Source organism: Solea senegalensis, linkage group LG1, assembly GCF_019176455.1.
Source record: "Solea senegalensis isolate Sse05_10M linkage group LG1, IFAPA_SoseM_1, whole genome shotgun sequence".
In the NCBI taxonomy this organism is placed as follows: domain Eukaryota; kingdom Metazoa; phylum Chordata; class Actinopteri; order Pleuronectiformes; family Soleidae; genus Solea; species Solea senegalensis.
The window spans coordinates 36,951,743-36,975,310 of record NC_058021.1 but is presented as its reverse complement, the minus strand read 5'-3'; the positions used below and the strand labels follow the sequence as shown (position 1 = coordinate 36,975,310).

At 44.4% G+C, this 23,568-nt stretch overlaps 1 protein-coding gene across 1 annotated transcript in view; it reads right to left on the bottom strand.

Moving 5' to 3' along the window:
• Positions 1–23,568, bottom strand: part of myo10 (myosin X) — a 60,013-nt gene that overhangs the window by 24,490 nt on the left and 11,955 nt on the right. The window contains exons 2-4 of the mRNA XM_044031504.1: positions 13,971–14,069; positions 8,536–8,694; positions 2,895–3,082 (exon numbers count right to left, since the gene is read on the bottom strand). Of these exons, the coding sequence (XP_043887439.1) occupies positions 2,895–3,082; positions 8,536–8,694; positions 13,971–14,069 (446 nt within the window). The remainder of the gene's footprint in view (positions 1–2,894; positions 3,083–8,535; positions 8,695–13,970; positions 14,070–23,568) is intronic.

The window sequence follows — 23,568 nt, the reverse complement described above, 5'->3', positions numbered from 1 at the left end:
ACACACACAGTGAAATTACCCTTTCTGTGTATGTGTGTTTGTGCGTGGGTATTACTAATGTTGTGGGGACCTAAAACTGTTTACACAGTCACATTTTGGGGACTTGTCTTCCTTGTGGGGACAAAAAGCAAGTCCCCACAACGTAAATGACTACATTTTAAGGTGAAGATATGTTTTACGGTTAGGTTGAGGTTAGGGGTAAGGTTAGGGTCAGGGTTAGGATTAGGCCAGTAGTAATTGTGGTTAGGGTAAGTCTCCAAGAAATGAATGTAAGTCAATGCAATGTCCCCTCAAGTTATGAATGTCCAACATGCGCGTGTGTGTGCGTGTGTGTGTGTGTGTGTGTGGCCGATGGGTAGCAGCATGTTACATGTTTTATGATGGTCTGTTCCAAAATCACTTTGGTGTTTCTTTGTGAGTGTGTGTCTCTGTGTGAGTGAGAGTGTGTGTGTCTGTATGTGTGTGTCTCTGCGAGTGTGTGTCGAAGTTGCTGAAAAAATGAATCATGGGGGACTGAAAGCGTTAAACAACTGCAACCCTTCATAAAACTGAAGAGCATGATGACTACATAGTTGAAATGATATGGAACTATATTTCCTATCGCGCTCTCACACTCCAGTCCACTGTCGGCCAGGGAGAGGACCCGCGAGGGGATCCTTCTGCACATTCTCAGTTTTTTGTATGTGTATGTGTTATTTTTTATTGTGTCAGAGCCACTCAATATACTGTTATGCAGTGCATATTGTAATGTACCCAGCACTTTTCAAACCACACTCAAGCTCGGGGGCTTACAACATAGGCCTACCTTACAACATAGGCCTAGCTTACATGAAAACCAAATCCATTCGTTTGGTCCTTCCAAGTAGGCAATGGCAGCGTAGTAAATTTTGTCCTTTGATTTGAATTCCAAAAGAAGTCCTTTCTCTATGGATGTCAGTACCAAAGCTCCTAGGCGATCCTGACCAGTACTGGTTCTGACTCACTTCAGAGACGAGTAAGACCGCTCCACGGTCACTTAAGTGTCACAAAGTGCAGCAGGTCTGATGGGCTCCTTGTTGTACGTGACTGTCAGTTCAATCTTGAGCCTGCAGAAGTCAAAGTGCAGCCCGTAGATTTCACTGTGCAGCTTCCGGTACGCTGTGCGCACGTCTCCAACTAATAAGAATTTCCGGTCTTGAAATGTCTTTCCACTTTCAGAACCTTTTCTGTTAATTCCAGTTCTGAAATTGGACTTCAATTTTTTATTATTTGAAGTTTTTCTGTGAAAGGCCGCCTTGACAAAGGTGATGCTATCAAGCTAGCCACAACACCGCTCTTGTCTCCAGCCGCCATTTTACTGTCTCTCAACCTCTCTCAGCACTCTGGGGGTGCGGGGTCTAGTTAGACCTGCACTGTTAGGACTTCTCAAAGGCCGACGATCTTTTGTTTTTGGCCCGCCCACTTAAAATCAAACCGTGATTGGTCAATTTTCCCATCACTCTCCAAACCAAAACACATAGCTTGGCCTTCTCCGGGTATTCGAGAAGTCCTAACCAATGAATGAGCCAGCTAACCGGGCCTAATAGAGGCGGACAATTCTGATTGGATAACATGTTTCAGGACAGTAACCCTTTCATTGCTGATGGGAATTTGACAGTAAATTTAACTTTAGAACATAGATGAGAGAAAATTTATTAAATTAAATGAGATTACTGCTAAAAGTAGTTTACTGCTACTGCTGCTGATGAAAAAAAATACAAAAACTATGCAACCAAATGGTTGTTTTTGTATGAGTTGGTGACAGATTTAGTGGTGAAGAGCAAACAGGAGCTGAGTGCAGTGAAGTTTGCTGCCTTCTCTGTGGGAACAATGGTGACTCTGTGCACAACATGATAATAATGTTTGTGTTTACTCCTCGCTGTGCGCGTGGCTGCGCGGATATTCTTCCCGCTGACCAACGTCCTGTCGCACAAAGAGCCTCTGTGTCCTGAGCAGGAGACGACGTGGTCGCTTTGATTTTATTCAGGTTAAAAATACAGAAGATCATACTGCGTTTAAATGATAATGGATAAAAAATCCCTAAGAAGTTAGTGATGGATTTGTTCCCTTTGTGTTTTCACTGAGAGCAAGCGTGCCAGGTTAGCAGCAGGGGGCGCTGACAGTGCAGTCAGTGCCTCGTAACAACCAGCTGTCAATAAACTTAATGAGGAAAGCAAAAGGGACATAAAAGGAACATACGTGTTCATACGTGTCACTTTTATTGGCCACAAGGCCAATAAAAGTGCACTGTAAAATAACGGCAGCAAATTTGCATGTAATTGCAGCCTGAACCAAACACCTGTGAACGACGCTTGACACCTCTGAGAGCAGTGAACGACGCTCGCGTCTCTGAGAGCAGTGAACGACGCTCGCGTCTCTGAGAGCAGTGAACGACGCTCGCGTCTCTGAGAGCAGTGAACGACGCTCGCGTCTCAAAGAGCAGTGAACGACGCTCACGTCTCTGAGAGCAGTGAACGACGCTCGACGCCTCTGAGAGCAGTGAAGTAGAATTTGGAACTTTAAGTAGAATTTGGAACTTTAAGTAGAATTTTGAACTTGAAGTGGAATTTGAAACTTTAGGTAGATTTTGGAACTTTTAAGTAGATTTTGGAACTTTAAGTAGAATTTGAAACTTTGAGTAGAATTTGTAACTTTAAGTAGAATTTGGAACTTTTAAGTAGATTTTGGACTGGATTTTGGTCGTGCTCATGACTCTTCAGTGACGACACTCTGACCAATCAGTGACCTTCAGTCTGTTGACATGAACTCAGCTGAACCTCGTCAGAGCAGAAACTAAAAAAAACAGCAGGTACCAGGTTCTATCTGAGTGTGATTAAAGTGCTTTTTTAAAGAAAAGTGAAGTGATTATGTTTTACCTGATGAGCACACACTGGTTATGAAGCCTCTTCCACAGCGAGCGGTAGCACTCGTTGGCGACAGCGTAGATGTGCGGCGAGATTTCACCGAGGTGGCGTCGACTGTAAAGTTCCACCGTGGAACTGTCGTAAAGACCAGGGAGCGTCTGGTATGGATTCACTGCCGCCAGGATGGAGCCGATGTACGTCTGTGAATTAGGAGAGAGATTAGGAGAGTTAAAGGTCCAGTGTGTGAGAATTAGTGACATCTAATGGTGAGATTTGGGATTAATAAAGTAGACAGTAAAGTAGCTGAAAAGTCAGAAAATGAATTAATTTTAATTATGAATAAAAACACATCTATTATCAGAGTACACTTTAAAAGAAAGAGTTGGGGAATAAAAAGTCATTGCATATGATTCATTTGATTGACTTTGACATGAAAGAATGACTTCAGGTTGTCTTTACTCGCCTTTTTAAGGCAGCGACTGAACTTATTGAAGTTTTGGTGTGTTTTGTGACTTGAGGCTGAAGGAAACATGTGAAACTGTGTGTGCGTGTGTCGTCCACCACAGGTTAACTACTGTGAAACAAACTCCACCCCCACCAGAGTATCACGTTCCTCTCGTCACCTCTGTGGTACGACGGTGAAACTCCAAGTATCTGACACTGCATGAGGAGAACGAGGGGTTAATCACATCAGCCCTGACATGAGACTGGCAGCAGTTAGTGCTCAGCAACACTCTGCTGCTGCTGCTGTTACTGCTGCTGCTTTTACTGCTTCTCTTACTGCTGCTGCTGCTGTTACTGCTGCTGCTGTGGTAACCGCTACCAGGTTCTCAGCAGCGACAAATCTAATTGAGTCCAAATGTTTGTAATTCATGCAGTAAAGCTTTTACCATTTAAAACACACCCACCCACCCAGACACACACACACACTCGTTCAGCTCGGATCCATCAGAGGAAACATAAACAATCACTAGTTACTGAGATGTTCAATGTTTTCAACTTTTTAATAATATTATTTTTAATGATGAAATTAATCCACAAAATGTCATGATAAGAGGAACTGGTACAGTGAGGGACACTCACTCTCCCACACCAAAGTCTACAGAGAAAGTCTGTGATTTTAGCTGCTGATCCTCTACTGCCTCGTGTGGTCACTGAGGAATGTCAAAATTAGATATTTCAAAAGCCGAATTTGACTAAATCATACATTACAAGTTAGTGATGGAGGCAGCAGTGGATCAACAACTCCTGTGTGTGTGTGTGTGTGTGTGTGTGAGATGTTAAAATCACTGATTTTTTTCTGGTGTAGGAGAGTGTGTGTGTGTGTGATGTTAAAATCACTGATTTTCTCTGGTGTGGGAGTTGATGACATTAACACTCACACCCTTTTTGCACATCTGCTCACGACCTGAAATCCTGAAATCAGATCCATGTGAAACTTAAACTTACATAGAAAACCCAACAAACAACAAACGAACGACTTGATTTTTCTAATTCACCTAATGTGAACTCTGTGTCTGTGGCTCCTGAATTTGTCATGTAAATATCTCAACAACTGCCATTCAAATGTATTTGCATGCAGCAGCAGAAACAGCAGCAGCAGCAGCGGAAAAACAGCAGCAGTAACAGTAACAGCAGCAGCCAGTAATAACAGCAGCAGAAACAGCAGCAGTAACAGTAACAGCAGCAGCAGAAACAGCAGCAGTAACATCAGCAGTAACAACAGCAGCAGTAACAGTAGCAGGAAAAGCAGCAGCAGAAACAGCAGCAGCAGCAGCAGTAATAAGCAGCAGCAGTAATAACAGCAGCAGAAACAGCAGCAGTAACAGTAACAGCAGCAGTAACAGTAGCAGCAGAAACAGCAGCAGTAACAGCAGCAGTAACAGTAATAGCAGTAACAGCAGTAGTAACAGCAGCAGTTACAGAATGTAGGTCAGTCAGTCAGTGGTTGTGTGAGCGAAGATTAAGTGTCAGAGGTTTAATGAGCTCCAGGTGACGAGGACATCTGTTTGTACAAGAGGGGGAGGGGCTACAATCAGGGTGGGCAGGGCTACTTAATGTAAACAAACCTCACCTGCAGTTTCTCTTGTTTACACCAGGAGAAACAGACACATAAAGAGAACCTGTATGAACTCACTGGCCACTTTATTAGGTACACCACAACCACTGTGTGTGTGTGTGTGTGTGTGTGTGTTCATCTTGATTTGTACTCATTTGATCGCAGAAGTGTTTCAGTTGTTCACACTAACACAACGAGCAGAGTCTCTGAGAGTGGGACAGATAAATAATGCAATAAGAGACAAATGAACAACAGATGGAAGAAAAAAGAAGAAGAAGAAGAAGGAGGAGGAGAAGGAGGAGGGAAGAAAAGAAAAACTCCAGAGAGCCTGAGTGACGGCAGGAAATGTAAGCGAGCGAGGAGAGGATACACGCCACATTCCCACAGTCGCTGTGTCACCCAGACAAATGTGTTATTGTTTAATTTCATCTGTGAGCACCGCTCTGCTGCTTATTGTTGTTTTTAACAGGAAGTGACATCGTCTCGTCATAGCAGAAACTCTTTTTTCTCTTCACTAGGAAATAAATCAATCTTTGTAGGTTATAGTCTGCTCATACATTAGTAAACCACTCACTCTCCCACACCAAAGTCCACAGAGAAAATCAGTGATTTTAGCTGCTGCTCCGCTGCTGCCTCGTGTGGTCACTTTGTGTCACTGACATCAATCTGAACAAAAGATTTCAAACACTGAAGAGACAAAATCAGACAATTGAACTGAGTGATGGAGGCAGCAGTATGTGTTTTTGTGTGAGTGTGTGTGCGTGTGTGTGTGTGGGAGAGTGATTGAGTGAAATATGCTGGAACGATGCATGGAAAAAAACCATAGAAAGTGTGTGTGCAGTTTAATATCAGTCTAAAGATGAAGCTAAATCCAAGTGAAGTTTCCACCTTTAGATGACGTGACTCTGAATGTGTGTGTCTGACATTTAGGACAAAAAAGAGGAAAGAGAGGTGATCACATGACCCTGAGAGACAGAGAGAGAGAGGGAGAGAGAGAGGGAGAGGGAGGAAGAGAGAGAGCGGAGTGGAGGTGTTGACACTGGAATGGAATCTGTGTGTGTGTGTGTGCATGCTTCAAATGGAATCCACAGAATAGACGAGTGAGGCCACCAGTCGACAGCACAGCTGGTTACAATCACAGGAGCTGAAACTGCACACTCACACACACACACACACACACGCACGCACACACACACACACACACACGCACATGCACGCATAAACACACACACACACACACACACACACACACACAGAGTCTGGTAGCCTCAGGGCTAAATTCCCAATTTATCTCGCGGTGTCATGCCACTGACGGCAGCTTTAGCCGAGGATAACTGTGCTAACCTCGCAGTTTAAAACACACATACACAGAAGACACACACACACATACAGACACACACACACACTATTGCCTCCATCACTAAGTTCTAATGTCTTATTTTGGTGAATTCGGCTTTTGAAATATCTAATTTAGACATTCCTCAGAGACACAAAGTGACCACACGAGGCAGCAGAGGACCAGCAGCTACAATCACTGATTTTCTCTCTGGACTTTGGTATGGGAGAGTGAGTGTGTGTGTCTGTGTGTGTGGGAGAGTGAGTGCTTTACAAACTTCAGTTTCTTGTTGGAAAAGTCACCATCTCTCTCTGGCTCTCAGCAGCAGGGGGCCGCTCACAGTGCGACACCTCGGTCGTGACACTTGCTCTAAGTTTAATCATAAACTCTGAGATGATGATCAGAGTGAACTCCTCTGACTCTGACTGAAGTCAGCAGGGGTGCTTTGACAAATTCCAGGGGCCTCTAACAGGTTATGACATTGGGGCCCCCGTCGCTCTTCACGCATTTGCACACACTTCAACTTTATCTGCCCTCTTTTCACAGTGGGGGGGGGGCTTCCGTCCGTCCCCTAAAGAACAAACTCCCAGACAGATGAGTGTCTCTGCATGTCTTCATTCACTCACAGGCAGCTGGAAAGTAAACACTGGTGTCAGAAGGACTGTGGGAGGAGCCACAGAGTCCACCAGCAGCCATTTTGGTTTTATTAAGAAGCAAAAAGATACTCTTAATAACTGTGTTTACATCATCTCACCACTGTCTCCACCAGGAGGAGCGACTGAGTCACCAAGCAGTTTGTTTTAATATTTACCTTTTCTTTCTGACGTGACTCCACAGTAGCTGCTAACACTGACGTGACGGCGTGTAGCCATGGTAGCTGCTAACACTGACGTGACAGCGCGTAGCCACGGTAGCTGCTAACACTGACGTGACAGTGCGTAGCTATGGTAGCTGCTAACACTGACGTGACAGTGTGTAGCTATGGTAGCTGCTAACACTGACGTGACAGCATGGAAGAGGAGGAGGAGCAGGAGGAGTGGCTGTGAAGAACTGATTGGATAATTTCAACCATACGAGAACATTCATTTGTTCTTTAAGTAACCAAATGGCATTTGACAGAGGTTAGTGTGGTTAGTGTGTGTGGTTAGTGTTTGTGTGTATGTGTGTGTGTGTGCCTGCGTGTGTGTATGTGTAGCACACAAAGACGTCTTTGTCGTCAGTTTGTTTTGCAGCTGAGTCTTTTGCCGAGTCAGTTTTTGTTCATTAGTTAAACGAAAATGAGACAGTGATGTTTGAGACTCTCTCTGTGTTCTGTTGTTGTTGAAGCTGTTTTCTCCACTGACCTACAGTACTGCTGCTGCTACTTCTGCTGCTGCTGCTGTTACTGCTGCTGCTGCTGTTACTGTTGTTACCGCTGCTGCTGTTACTGTTGCTGCTGTTACTGCTACTGCTGCTGCTGCTGCTGGTACTTTTTCCAGTGTTTGAATTAAAGTCATAGTTAAAGATTTTTGGGGTCGTATGAGATTCATTGTGTGTTTTAGATAGAAAATAGAAAATAGAATAAACTGTTATACACTTTACTTTTCAACGGGAAACATGAGTTTTTGTTGCTTTGTAAAACAATTACCCTCCCACACCAAAGTCCATAGAGAAAGTCTGTGATTTTAGCTGGTGCTGCTGCTCCTCTGCTGCCTCTTGTGGTCACTTTGTGTCACTGAGGTCAATCTGAACAAAAGTATTCAAAAGCCGAATTTTACAAAATAAGAAATTAGAACTTAGTGATGGAGGCGGCAGAGGATCTCCTGTGTGTGTGATGTTAAAATCACAGATTTTCTCTATGGACTTTGGTGTGGGAGAGTGAGTGGTTTACAAACTTGAATTTCCTGTTTAAAAAAAGGCAGTTTTATGGTAAAATAAAGCAGCTTACATATTGATATCATATGGACTTCAGGTGATGTAGCTTGAATTTTCTGTGCCGACACATTTCCTCACACAACCACACACGAACAGCAGCGTGTTGAATACCACAGCTCTGTGACAGATGATGATGATTCCAGAACCTTCAGATCCGTCTCACTGATCTGACTCGTCTTCTTTTTTAATCTGACGTTTATCTCTGTTGTTACACAGCCACTGAACAAACGTCAGGCTGTCATGGGAGATTCAGACGTCTTTGAGAGAAGCCGGTGAACCTCGACGCCACCGAACATGAGAACACACACACACTGAGAGCAGGTGAACGTAAACGTGTTACTCACATAGATGTGTCTCTGCTTGTAGCGCAGGAACAGGTTGTGCATGATGGCGCCGTCGTGAAGGTCCTCCAGCGTGGCCATGTCCTCCACTCCTGCGATGCTGCTGTGGTGCATGGGCTGCACCTTCTGCCTGGTGAGAGCATTCTGTTTGTACGTGTACACCTGTGACGCGGGAACAAGAGAAAACGGCTTATTAAAAAATAGAGAATCTTTTGCTATGAGCACATGCTGGAAAACTAAATATTTGATTTTTGTTTAAATTAAGAAAATCTGGGACATAATATAAATTCCAGATATCAGAAAAGTTGCACACTGAGAATAAAGAATATGTAGAACAGGGGATTTATACTTAATTCGTACAGTTGCACGCTGCAGTTTAAACTGGAAATGAAATTTGGCTTCTATTTCCCACTGAACTTTTCACTAACGCTGAACAATGAAAATTGCAATGACTGAAAATTACAATCACAAAAATCATGAAAATTTCCTCACTTTCTGAAAATGTCTGTACTTTCTAAAAAATGCCCTCGTTTTTTGAAAATGTCCTCACTTTCTAAAAAATGTCCTTGCTTTTTGAAAATGTCCTCACTTTCTAAAAAATGTCCTCGCTTTTTGAAAATGTCCTTGCTTTCTGAAAATGTCCTCGCTCTCTGAAAATGTCCTCGCTTTTGAAAATGTCCTCACTTTTTGAAAATGTCTTCACTTTCTAAAAAATGTCCTTGCTTTCTGAAAATGTCCTCACTTTCTAAAAAAATGTCCTCGCTTTTTGAAAATGTCCTCGCTTTCTGAAAATGTACATTTGTTGGTGGATCTTTTCAGATTGGACATGTGCAAGCCACTGCATATTCCCAAAGATTCTGCTCTCTACAGACCATATCACCAGGTGCTTCTGTTCTCATTTAGTGAGCTCCTACTCCAATGAGCTGTGGCTTCTCTTCAGTTCCTTTGTCTGAGCCTCCAAACCTGTCTGGTTTGGTTAGCAGCCAAGTCCTCCAATGCTAAGCTCAGCTTTTCGTGCTTTGAGGTCTTGACGCAGAGCAGAATCTTCTGACTCTTTCTGGTAGAAATCAGACTGAAGCTTAGCGGGATTCTCCCGACTTTGCACCAAGGTCTTCTGCAGCTCTGCAGTCTGGGCCTTTCCTGACTCTTTGCTGTAGAAGTCAGACTGAAGCTTGGTTCTTTACAGAGCTCAGCTCCTTGCTGAGGCCATCTGGGGCCTCAGTTTATGCTGTTCGTCTACCTTCTTGACATTGACTTCCTGCAACTCTGTCACTTGACCATTCAGTTTCTTCTGCTCCACTTCAAAGGACTCTGTGGGACCCGCTTGCGCCTGGATTCTCTCCCAATCAGCCTTCCGGTGCCAATAGTCCCTCCTGTTCCCGGAGAACTTAGGCAAGCTTATCGGTTTGATCTTCGGGTCGGGCCCACTGAGAGTTTTCTTCTCCCCCTGTGACTGTACCGAAGTTGCTATTGGGCACAGTACTCCTTTCTCCTATGCTGAAGTGGACGGGAGCAGCGTGTCTAGTAAGTCTTGGCATACTAGTGAGGGTTGGAGGTCAGGCAAAACTGACATTAGGTCTACGGTTAGGTTGTTGAGGCTACGGAGGAGGGCTGGTAACACATCCAGTACTCTGTCAGTCAACAGGCGGAGAAACAATAGCTGAGTGGGTGTGAACAGGTGGGATGGTACTAGCACAGGTTCCTGGTCGGGTATGCCTCTCTGAGTTCATGTTTTCACCGCAGTATATTTTCCCTCCTGAGTGCCTCAACCTGATCGAAAGCCGAATTGAACTGTGTCACGAGGGCCTCTATAGCAGGATTAGCATCCTTGAACCACAGTATCTCCATAGTCTGCCGTTGCACAATGGCGTCCCTATTTGCTAGGGCGTTGCTCAGTTCACAGTTATCGTCTGTTGGGTCTACCTGTCCCAGTTCTTCGATACATTCATTGCAGGCATCGGCAAAAACACCATAATCGCTGTTCAATCCTGCCAACTCTTCTGACAATCCATCTTTACTTGGATTGCCAGCGTAGACATTAGACAGTTAATACGCGTTGTCAGGTTCCGCTGCGGATTTGACCGTCTCCGCTGTAGGCTTTCCAGATCTGGCTTGTTGTCTGCCATTTTACTTCTTTGAACTCCTGACTCACTCCAGAATTGGAATTGTTCAAAGGATATGATTCTCTCAAAAAGTGTGTTTCATTGCCAATGACTCGTTTAAAGGATTCAGTTCTTTGCAAATAACTCGTCCATGAATGGCACACGAATGTCCACGCCCCCAGCTGTCGATGTCACAATGTCACAGTCTGTGAGGCTCTTCCGTAGCACAGTTAGTGGCTTAACGGTTTAGCTCTCCAGCCCAGAAGAGCTGGTGGTCTCAGTGGCCTCTCAGTGGTCTCAGGGTCACATTCAGTAGATGAGTACACAGTTTTACTGACAGACAGTCAACAGACAGACAGTCAGTGGAGGGACAGACAGTCAGTGGAGACTGACAGACGTCTCACCCGTCCCTCTGTTGTTCTTCAGTAAATAAATGAAAAAATCGAACATGACTGTAAATTAGTCGTTAGCTTTGGTCGCTGTTTGTGTTTAATCTCATTTTCATATGTGGACACTATTCATCTCCCTGTCTCTGCTGGACAATGTTGGCCATAGCTTTAAAGCTCAGTCCCAGTAAGCTCTGACCTCTGACCTCTGTCCACTCTCCTCTGACTTTGACCTCATTAGGTCTCTAATTGGACTGGTTGTCCTGGTAAAGATGAAGAGGAGGCGCTCCCACACCAAACCTCATAGAGACAAACAGTGATTGTGACAGGATCTGCTGCTCCTCTGCTGCCTCGTGTGGTCACTATGTGTCACTGATGTCAATCTGAATAAAGGATTTCAAACACTGAAGTCACAAAATCAGACATTTGAACTTAGTGATGGAGGCAGCAGTGTGTGTGTGATGTTAAAATCACTGATTTTCTCTCTGGACTTTGGTGTGTGTGTGCGTGCGTGTGTGTGTGTGTGAGAGAGTGAGTGGTTTACAAACAGATAAAGACGTGAACATGTTCTTACGTACTAACTGAGACGTTCCATTGAGAGTTAGCGACTTATTTTTTCTTTCTATTTTGTCCACTCTTTGTTTCTTGTGTAGCTGTTGTTATTATTATTAGTATTATAATTATAATTATCATCATTATTATCATTATTAATGTTGTTATGATTCTTTAATCATGTCAGGTTACAGAGTTCCTCTCGTCTTCCTCAGGTTTCAGACAGACTCCTCCCTCTAAGCTGACAGCAGGACAATACATGGTGAGATGAATGGTGAAGTGCAGCTGTTGCTTTTGATGATGATGTGGGAGGGGGTGGAGCCTGAGGCGGCTTACCTGGACAGTGTGTCTCCTTTGTCCTTTTTTAAAAACTCTTCCTCCTCCTCCTCATGAGTTAGAGTTGTTAATAAAGCGAGTGCAGACAACATATTTGACTTAATATCGTCATTAACCTTTCATAGTAATGTAAATTAAAACGGTGGGCGGAGCCTGCAGTGGCGGTCATCTGCTGTTAGGTTGAACAGATGATGTCCTTCTCCACTTACACACACACACACACGCCACACATATGTTCAGCCTCAGACATCAAACCTGTGTGACCTCTGTTAAAGGGGAGCGACGGAGGAGAAGATTAAGAAGGAGAAAAAATAAATAATAATAGGTAGGAAAAGACAAAAGAGACACAAAGAGTCAAGAAACCACGATTGATATTATTGATTAGAGACTAAATCAAGAAGCTGGACGTGTTGACGAGGACAGAAAAAGAGACAAAGAAGTAGAGGACAATAAAAGAAGTTTTCATTTCAACCCTAGAGTTATTGGAGGATAAAACGATTTTCTTTATGTTCATCTAGAAAATCCAGGTCCACGAAGGTCCAGAACCATCTATGTTCCTTGACCTCCCAATCCTGGTCCTCCATGTCCTCCATGTTTTAGATGTTTCCCGGATTGATTTCATGAATGATTTTACGATCATTAGTTTTGAAATGTGACTTTCTTATTTTTGTAAAAGAATCTCCTTGTGAACATGGTCATAGATGATGGTGTTTGTAGTTACACTGAAGACCTTCTGGACAGAAACGTCCACTTCTTCTTCCTCAGCAAAACAAACAGTAAATCTCCAGGAGAGCAAAGACTTATAATTCAGACTCAGCTCAAGATGGAGCTTAAGCCCCGATCTCCAGATGGTTGGACATTATCTCTTTGATCCATGTGTTGTCAAAACAGCAGCGCGAGCACAGGTGAAGGACGTTACTGAGCAGGCAGAGGTCACGCCAGGATTATTTAACCATTCAATATGGACGTTAATCTACCGTTCAATGTCTATAAGTTTGACCTGGAGTTACGTTCTCACAGATGTTCACACACACACAGACACACACGCACACACACATGCACACACACACACACACCCACGCACACACAGAGACTGTATGTTATAGACTTTTTTGGACTGATTTAAAAACATGGAGAAAAGACAAGTCTACATGTCAGGTTAAATGTTTAAAGTCCACAAACTGAAACCATCACAGTTCTGCTGAAACAGTTAGTCTGGGTCAGACTTGGTCAGACTTGGTCAGATGTAGTTGACCCTGGAAGGACTTTGTTAGTGTTGGTTGGCCTTGGATGACCTTGGTCAGCCTCGGTTGACCTAGGAAGGCCTTGGATGGACTTGGTCAGTCTTAGACTTAGCCAACCATGGTCAGACTTAGATGTGGTCTTGATCAGTCCTGCCACTGAGCAGCTTCACACCAGTGTGGGTGGGTGTGGTTATGGCCTCACCCTGATCTGAGTTCAGTCACAACCTGTTTATGTTTTGATATCTTAGTTCCACCTTCTTTGTCTTTAACATGAAACTTTTATAAACCCGACAGAACCACACTTACCCTCTGCCCTTCTCCACTGCTGACAGCTTTAACAAAGACTTCCTGTGTCACCGGTGAGCAGTGGATCGACTGTGTGTGTGTGTGTGTGTGTGTGTGTGAGAGCACTGCAGGATTTAGGGTCATGTTGAGCCGGCATATTGTCCTGAAGATTAAGACATTCTTATCTCCAGGCCCCGACTCGCTCACAGACTTCACCAGAGCCGCTGGTCACTGAAGCTAATGACCTGCCTGAGGACTCGGCTCAGTGTTCAGACCTGTGGTGTTGAGCTTTTTCAAGAGGTCGGAATAAGTCTATAATATAATATAAGACAGTTTTTAGCCACTTAGTCTAGGTCTACAGAATCTTTAAGAACATGTTCACACCAATTCAGGAAACTGAAGTTAGTAAACCACTCCATAGAGAAAATCATGGCCTTTGAGCTATTCCTTTAACTTGGGAGCAGTAACCTCATGAGACACTGAGGACCAGAACAGGACAGAGGACGTAAACAGGGACAGTGGCAAATGTTCACCTGGCCGTAGTCTGTGGCGAAGACGATAACTCCTCCAGAGCAGGAGGACACGGTGCTGGGAAGATACTGCTCATCCTCCCGTAACCAAACCCGCTCACCCTGCAGAGACAGAGACAGACAGAGGGCTTTAATAACCAGAGACGTGGACAGTGTCCTGACATGTACACTTATTTACATGTGTTATTAGTTCTTGGTCGTGTAAAGTTAAGTTTAATTCTTTTGCTATTAATCTCCGTGTGGAGCAGCCCAGGCTGTCGCCACGGCGATGACCTTTCCTCCAGCCAATAACAGAGACTCAGGTTTCAGATGTTTCTACCTGCATATGATTTACACAGTAAACACATGTATCCCTGTCCAACTGTGAGAGGAGACGTTTGACCAGGAAATACTGCGTCTGCAAGGCGTGACAGGCTTTAAGTCACCAAGCTAACTAGTTAGCCACTTGCAGCTGCCCGTCACCTTCAGCCCCCTTACCTAATGGCCTAATAATAATACTAATAATAATAATACATTTTATATTTTAAAACATCTCAGAGTGCTACAAAAGCAATCAGAAGGAGTTAAAAACAACAACAGTCAATAAACAATTACAGATTAAAAGATTTTTTAAGAAAACTCTCAGTCGTTTGTGAGGCCTTCAGATGTTCTGGGAGGAGCAGGAAGCTCGGCCTCCAACATGCTCGTTTCTCAGTAACGGCTAGCTTCTTTGTCTTTAAATGTATAGGTTGGTAGCTACCAAGATGGCCGCTCAGTGACTACATTTATTTACATTATTCCAGGTTTTTTCTAATATTGTTAGTTGGCGTCCAGAGGAAATTTTATTGCATCGAACTCTGTAGACTGAGCTCATGAATTCCTTAGCATGACAGGCTAACGCTAAAGGCAAAAACATATGTTTTCCCTTGGTAGTTGAGGGGGAGGGGAAGGGGCACAAATCTTTTTACCCAGGTCTGTTTTTTTAATAAGCGTGTTATTGACATGATGTCAGGAGAAGTGAGGTGGTGCAGAATGTCCTCCAACACTTTACATCTTTATATCGTCAAAAGTTGTCGCAAGTCCAGAGGACATTATTCTCACGACACCGCCGTAAACCACTGACGCTCTCGCCTCCCTTCACCTTTTCTGGTCACGTGCGTTTGTTTTCAGTGAAGCCACGATGGACATGCTTCTGTGTTCTCAGTGTTTTGAAAAAGTCCCATGTTTCCTCGTGTGTGGTCCATCGCCGTTTCCTTTGCTTGGCCCTGACCGTGAAAGCCTGGTTTTCCGCTAACAGACAGTAGGGGGCAGTGGAGACAGCTCCCCCAGTCTTCCCACAACGAGACAGGGACATTTAACCATCACAATGACTTTAAAGCTGTTAAATTAGAGTAAAAAATGACCAACACATTATGTTTGGTCTTTGTGACAAGAAGAAGAAGAAGAAGATGGAACAAAACCATGTTTCACCTTCAAAAATGTTGATGGAGTAAAATTTCAGGGACATAAAAGCAACTCAAAAGAAGCCAACTTCATTGTGATGAAATGAGCCGAACAAACAAAGGACGCGTTGGTGTCCCATTGTGACGCGGACAAAGAGGAGGCGTGTGCTGCGTCCCAGCTGGGACCACATGGACATTCCTGTCGTGCACCAGCAGAGGAATCTGATGCTGTTTGGGGTGGAGAACAGAGACCAGGGTCAAAGCCCAGACTCCCCCCACTGGCACACTTCTTTTTAAGACTTTAACACTCTTTCTCCAACAAAGACACACACACACAGAGCTACTGGTCCATTTGTAAAGCTCCACCTCGTTGTCCTCTGTCGTTCATCAACAATCATCTGAACATCAAATATTGCATTTCTTCTTTGCGGCGGCCTGAAGAAAACGAGGAACCACAGCTAATGACACTATTAACGTAAGTATGAAAACAAAAACTCAGAAGCTCCTGCAGCAGAAGCTCCTGCAGCTGAAGCTCTTTCAGCTGAATCTCCTTCAGCAGAAGCTCCTGCAGCTAAATCTCCTGCAGCTGAATCTCCTGCAGCTGAATCTCCTTCAGCAGAAGCTCCTGCAGCTGAAGCTCCTGATGAAGACCTTCAGGGTGAGACCTTCAGGATGAGACCTTCAGGGTGAGACCTTCAGGGTGAGACTTTCAGGGTGAGACCTTCAGTGTGAGTGATGGACAAATGAATAGTAGACATTTCACAAACTTCCTGGAATCACAAGGATTTTTCTACGTCGACATGAAAGACAGCTGAGCCTCAGCAAAGCTAATGTCAACACATGGAGACGGGAGACGCTAAAGAGTCCCAAGTGGGACTGGGATCTGTGGACAAAGGTTTGGTTTTAAAGCAGGTCACTCGACGAAACTGCACTTCTTGCTGTCACTGAGCAACTCCACACTGCCAGGGCTGCCTCTCTCTCCTCTGTGCTCATCCTCTTGGACCTTTCTGCAGCGTTTGACACAGTTAACCACCAGATCCTTACTTCCTCCCTTCAAGAACTAGGTGTCTCAGGCTCTGCACTTACCCTACTCTCGTCCTATCTTCAAAACCGAACATACAGAGTAACCTGGAGAGGATCTGTGTCTGAGTCCTGTCCTCTAGCTACTGGGGTCCCTCAGGGTTCTGTCTTGGGCCCTCTCCTCTTTTCTCTATACACCAACAGTCTTGGTTCTGTTATTTTCTCTCATGGTTTTTCCTATCACAGCTACACCGATGACACCCAACTCATTCTCTCTTTTCCCAGCTCCGACACACAGGTAGCAGAACGGATCACCGCTTGTCTGACTGACATCTCTCAGTGGATGTCTGACCATCACCTGAAACTCAATCTCGACAAGACGAAATTTCTTTTTCTCCCAGAAAAAAGCTCTCCCACCACAGATCTGACCATCACCCTCGACAACTCTGTGGTAACTCCTTCTCATACCGCAAGGAACCTGGGTGTGACACTTGATGACCATCTCTCCCTCACTGCCAACATTGCTGCAACAGCTCGATCTTGCAGATACATGTTGCACAACATCAGAAGGATACGGCCTCTTCTAACCCAGAAGGCGGCACAGGTTCTGGTCCAGGCTCTTGTCATCTCACGCTTGGATTACTGCAACTCCCCCCTGGCTGGTCTTCCTGCATGTGCCATACGACCTCTGCAACTCATCCAGAATGCAGCAGCTCGACTGGTCTTCAACTTACCAAAATTCTCCCACACTACACCGCTCCTCCGCTCCCTTCACTGGCTTCCTGTAGCTGCTCGCATCCGCTTCAAGACTCTAGTGCTTGCGTTCCATGCTACAAACGGATCCGGTCCAGCCTACATCCAGGACATGATCAAAACCTACACCCCAGCCCGCCCACTCCGCTCTGCATCGACAAACCGGCTCGCTGCCCCCTCACTGAGAGGATCGCAGAGGCACTCGCAGAACTCGAGACTGTTCACTGTCCTCGCTCCCAAATGGTGGAACTATCTCCCCATCGACATCCGGACAGCTGAAAGCCTCCACATCTTCCGCCGCCGACTAAAAACACATTTCTTCCGACTCTACCTCGACTAAGACAAAACAAAAAAAAAAACTTGTACATCGCACTTATGACTAGCACTTCATAGTTTGATCTACTTGAAGCTCTTACTTACTTCTAGCTGTTATTTGTACCCAAATGTTTAAATGCACTTTTGTAAGTCGCTTTGGATAAAAGCGTCTGCTAAATGACATGTAATGTAATGTAATAACAAAGACCCACAGCTGTTGAACCAATGAGACGTCTGAGCAGATAATTCAGAAAAATCTAAATGAGACGGATGTGACAGGAGACCAGGGACATGACGTCTGTCTTTCAGTGGATGTTTTCTGAAGACAGACGTCAGAACCAATAAATGTCTGAAATCAAGAGATCAGAGAATGATCACGCTTCTTTTTCTCCTGCTCTGAACACAAGCACCTGCCACTTTATTAGGTACACAGCAGTGAAGCAGCTTGTTGATGCCAAAGGGTTAGGCTTAGGCATGATGGGGTGTCTTGGGCTGTAAAGTCCCAGTCGACTGGTCCATTTATGAGTCCATACGTTCTGGTTCGATTTAAATTCTGATTGGTCGACTTTTTGCCGTGTTAATTTCATACAGTCTGTGGTTGGTTGCAATATTTAAAGGGGACATATTATGCAAAATCAGCTTTTTAACCATTTTAATACTTATATTGGGGACTCTGGAGGCCCTACCAGTCGCCAAAGTGTGGAAAAAGAATACTCAGTCATGTTTTCGTGGTCCCGCTTAGTCGGCGATAAAACACTTGATGTTGAATTCCCTGCACTTATTACGGCAGCATGTGGCTGCACAGTGAAGCACAGTGTTTTACACATACTCAGTCTGATACAGCACCGCTGATGGCCAGCGGCAAACTGCCTGAACTGGCGCTGTGTGTGACTGATCGCTAGCTCTGGAGCATACAGTCACCGATCTGATACAGTCGCATACAGCGGCAGTTTATTCAGCCTGCCACGCGCCGCTGGCGATCAGTGGTGGCGATCAGTGGTGCTGTCCCTAAGTGTTTTTAACTGATTTACAGTTCGGCACTGTTCGGCTCGATCCTTATGTAGGACGTCTCTTCCTGTGACGGCACTCTCGCTGTTTTCTGCGCACACTGCCATGTTGATATTGTCAGAGAACTAGTGGAGGGAGGGGGAGAGAAATGGAGCTGAGCGAGTGAGCGCTGTAAAGAGGACAAATCAGAAACCCCCTGGAAGAAGTGGGTGTGTGTTTGCCTGTGTCTCATTTGCATATAAAGGGACCATGCACGAAAACCGAGCGTTCTGAAAGGGGCGGGTTTAGCAGGGTTATTGAACTGCTATGATGCTTCATCCTTATGGTATTTTGACCAAAGCATGTCACTGACATGTTCATTTTTTTTTATTTTTTTTTTAATCATAGTTAGGCTGAAAAAGTTGGATACATGTATAGACATTTACAGTAAGATAAAAGACATTTCCCATCAAAAACTCAGAAGTGACAAAAATTCAATGCTATATGTTGGTTTCTCATCTGCTGCCAAGCAACGAAATTTCGTTGCCAGTTTTCACTGCTGTGTATTCTCTGCAATGACAATAAAAGGAAGTCTAAGTCTAAGGTTACTTTGATTTCATCAGGAAGAATGTAGCAAGTGCTAATGGGGGTGTTTTCAGACCACCCCTGTTTCACAGGTAACAGCGTGTCTTCAAAGAACACCCCCTTGTTTTCAGTATTTTGTATTAGCCCAACCCACAAGAGACAGACAGAATAAAGAATGTGCGGTGGTTCACAGACATCAAAGACATCAAATACATCACAGACATCAAACACATCACAGCATTTTACAAAAATAGATAAATGCAAAGTAGTTCGCCCCTAACAACAGCAGCTTCTGTTTGTGTGTGAGCCGCGAAGCTGAGCTCCTGTGTTCAGTGTCTCTGTGTGAGGACACACACACACACACACACACACACACACTAATCATCTAAATATTGCTGTTCTTGTACTGATGTCACCAGTTGACATAATATATTTTGGGAAATCATGGGCTATGATATTGTGACTAGTCGATTTTGAATCGAAATTTCAGGGCTTCAGTCGACCAAGAATGTCTTTGGTTGATTAGAGCTGTCGGGATGTCAGGGTTAGGTGGAAATTACATGAAAGCATGAATCCTTGTTTCTGTTTCATCACATGCTTCAAGTTTTCTTTGGCACACGTTTGGCTCTCGTTACAAATCATCGAGCGTTGTTTAAATCTGTTTTTGGTCTTTATCTCAATTCTGACAACACAAAACACTAGTGTGTGTGTGTGTGTGTGTGTGTGTGTATGTATGTAACCTGACGCTGTGTGAGTGTGTATGTGGGGGGGGGCAGAGGTATCTGAGGGGGCATTCGTACGCCGCCGGGGTCGGGAATGAGCAGCTGTCTGGTTTGGGAGATTCCACTTCCTCTGCACTAACAAACAGAGTCTTGTGCTCGGACCGCAGCTCGTCTTCACTGAGACACCCAGACACTGAGGGACTGAGGCACTGAGGGACTGAGACACTGAGGGACTTCTTTATTGTGAGCGCTTAAAAAAAAGGTGACTCGACAAAAATGCTGCGACATTTCTGCAGAGAGATGACGCAGTCTGTCCACACACACACACACTCACACAGTGCATGGGGATCATGTACGAGGATGCAGTTAAATTTCTGTCATCAGTGGAAAGCTGCACTCTTTATAACTTGCTCCTCCTCCCTCTCCTTGAACAATGTGGTGATAAAAAGCAGCAACATCTGAATTTCAAACTTGAACTTTCTTTTCCACATTCTCTCTGGATCTGTTCACACACAGTTTCACTTAAAGTGATAATTCATGTTTCATGTTAGAGTGCTATAGAGATTTCAGTCAGCTCATAAAATCTACGTCTTTATCTCACTGTTAAGTTTGTGAACCACTCACTCTCCCACACCAAAGCCCATAGAGAAAATCAGTGTGGGGACACAGGAGCTGCTGGTCCTCTGCTGCCTTGTGTGGTCACTTTTGGCGTATTTCCACCAGCTGTACTCCCCTTGGCACGGCAGGGCACGATTAGGTTGAATCTCCACTACAAAAAAGTACCTACTTAACGTGGGCGGAGTCATCACTGCACGGCTGAGTGAAACTGCGGTGACTTTATACGGCTTTATGCGCGACACACACACACACACAAGTGACTAGTTACACCAGACTCCTTTAGTTGTTCGGAGATTAACCCACATTTTTAGGATTGTTAACTCATTTTAACTGATCTACAGTTCAGCTTGATGTGTGTGTGTGGCGTCTCTTCCTGTGACGGCACTCTGGCCAGTCAGCGGCCGGCAGTCTGACCAATCATCACATAGTTACCTACTCAGCACGCTTTTAGAACCTCGCTGGAGCAGGTACTAAAAATAGTACCTGGTACCAGGTTACTATGTTAGTGGACACGCTACTTTAACCGTGCTGTGGCGAGGCGAGTAGAGCCGGTGGAAATGTGCAATTTGTGTCACTGGATTAATTATAAATGAAGGAATTCATATTTCATATGAATTTTACAAAATAAGACATTGGAACTCAGTGATGGATGCAGCAGAGGATCAACAACTCCTGTGTGTGTGATGTTCAAATCACTGATTTTCTCTATGGGCTTGGTGTGGGAGAGTGAGTGGTTTACAAACCATACCATAAGGATGAAGCACCATAGCAGTTCAATAACCCTGCCAAAACCGCCCCTTTCAGAACGCTTGGTTTTGTGCATGGTCCCTTTATAGGCAAATGAGACACAGGCAAACACACACCCACTTCTTCCAGGGGGTTTCTGATTTGTTCTTTTTACTGCGATCACCTGCTCAGCTCCTGTTTCCTCCGCTCCATTCCTCTCCCCCTCCCTCCACTAGTTCTCTGACAATATCAACATGGCAGTGTGCGCAGAAAACAGCGAGAGTGCTGTCACGGGAAAAGACGTCCTACATAAGGATAAAGCCGAACAGTGCCGAACTGTAAATCAGTTAAGAACACTTAGGGACAGCACCACCGATCGCTCTGTGAGTCTGTGCTCCGGTCATGGAGGACGTACTGAACAAATATTTTTAATTAGGACGTGTCAGAATGGTCAGTTATGAGCTCTATGTGACCTTTTCTTAACAATGTGTGTGTTTGTACGTCGGTGAAATACGTTCGCTGACTAAATACGGCGACCGCTGGCCGCAGTCTGATGCAAAGTGGTGCGATCACACAAACACACGTTTGCTGACTTTATCCGGCACATTGGCTTCATATATAAAATCCTCTGAGGCTGGAAGTTTGTGTAAAACACTGTGCTCCACTGTGCAGCCACCAACAGCACACTTGTCCCTCCGCGTTGACATAATACCGCTCTTCCTCCCTCGCCTGCACTCACGCATTTTATAGGGACAAGGTGGAGCTAAGGTGGAGCTCTCCAAGTAAACTTACTGGTGGGGCGGTAACATTCGCGGTGAAATGCGCATGCTGCCGTCATAATGCGCAGGGAATTCAACATCGAGTGTTTTATCGCCTATATTAACACTAAGGGGGACCACGAAAAAAGGACTGAGTATTCTTTTTCCACACTTTGGCGACTGGTTGGGCCTCCAGAGTCCCAAATATAAGTATTTAAATGATGAAAAAGTTGATTTTGCATAATGTGTCCTATTTAAGAGACCGTAAAAAACCTCACTTCACCTTCTGTGAGTTAATGGTTAATCTGTCCAGTCAGCCGCCGTCTGTGTGTTTTATCTCTCGAGGACAAAACAAAACAAAAGATAGAGTGTGACCAGGACAATGAAGGAAGAGCAGAACCTGGTTGGGCCAGAGTGGACGTGATCATGTCATCTACTCTCAGTCAGACTGACAAAAAACTGCACCTTTATTTTGAAATCCTGAGGGTGAGAGGCACACACACAGAAGTCTGTAGTTTGATTCCGATGTGTGGGAAACAAACCAGGAGGAAGAACCTTGAACCTCATGTGACAGCAACCAATCAAACGTGCAGAATCTCTGTGGAATAGACCAATCAACACGAGCCGAGCGTCAGGGATTATTTTGATTTGAATGACTGGACACAGACTCACAGCAGAGTGAGAGCAGAGAGGATTGTGGGAACTGATAAACTGCTAACTCTTGTTTGTTTAAGGAAAGGCCTCAGCTCACACACACACGCACACGCACACAAACACACCAAAACAAACAGTGAGGAACACAAACACCTAAATGATGTTGTGAACTCACAGATCTGCCTCACACACAACTGATGCACAACAACACACACACACACACACACACACACGAGTGCAGTGTTTTTTGCCTGATTTATCAAGATTCTAAATTCCATTAAAAAAGAACTTCCTTATAGAAGAAAAGTAAAGTAACACTTAGCCTAGCCTAAACACTAACACTAACTCGCCAGAGCAGGTACTAAAAAAAGTACCTGGTACCAAGTTACTATGCTAGTGGAAACACTACTTAACCATGCCGAGCTGGTGGAAACACGCCATTAGCCTAGTTAGCCAGATACTAAACCTAAACACACACCTAGCCTTGACGTACCAAACACACCCTAGCCTAAAGGCTAACTTGGGCTAGCCTAGCCAAATGCTTGGCCTAAACAATTATTTAATCTAGTTTAAGCATCACTTAGCCTAGCCTGACTAAACACTTAGCCTAGCCTAAATACTCGCTTAGCCTAGCTTTACCATATACTTAGCCTAGCATAACCAATCACTTAGTCTAGCTTTACCAAATACCTAGCCTAAACAGGCAGGCAAATGTCTTTCAATCTGAGTTTAATCTGAAGTAGATTACAGACAGGAAACACTTTCACTGCAGAGATTATCAATGAAACCTTTACAGTGTATCAGCTCATGACAGCGTCTGTGTGTGTGTTGACCTACAATCATCATCATCATCATCATCTTCAAAGTAAAATCACCAACAAACCTAAAAAGTCTTAATTTCTTTGTTTCACTTTTGTGTGTGTTTTTTTTTTTACAACTTTTATCTTTAAACTAAAAGGAGAAATAAAGTACTGCATGTTTTGAATAAAGGAGAAAATGAGCTTCTCCTTCTTTTGTGGCAGCAGAGCAGAAACACATGGTT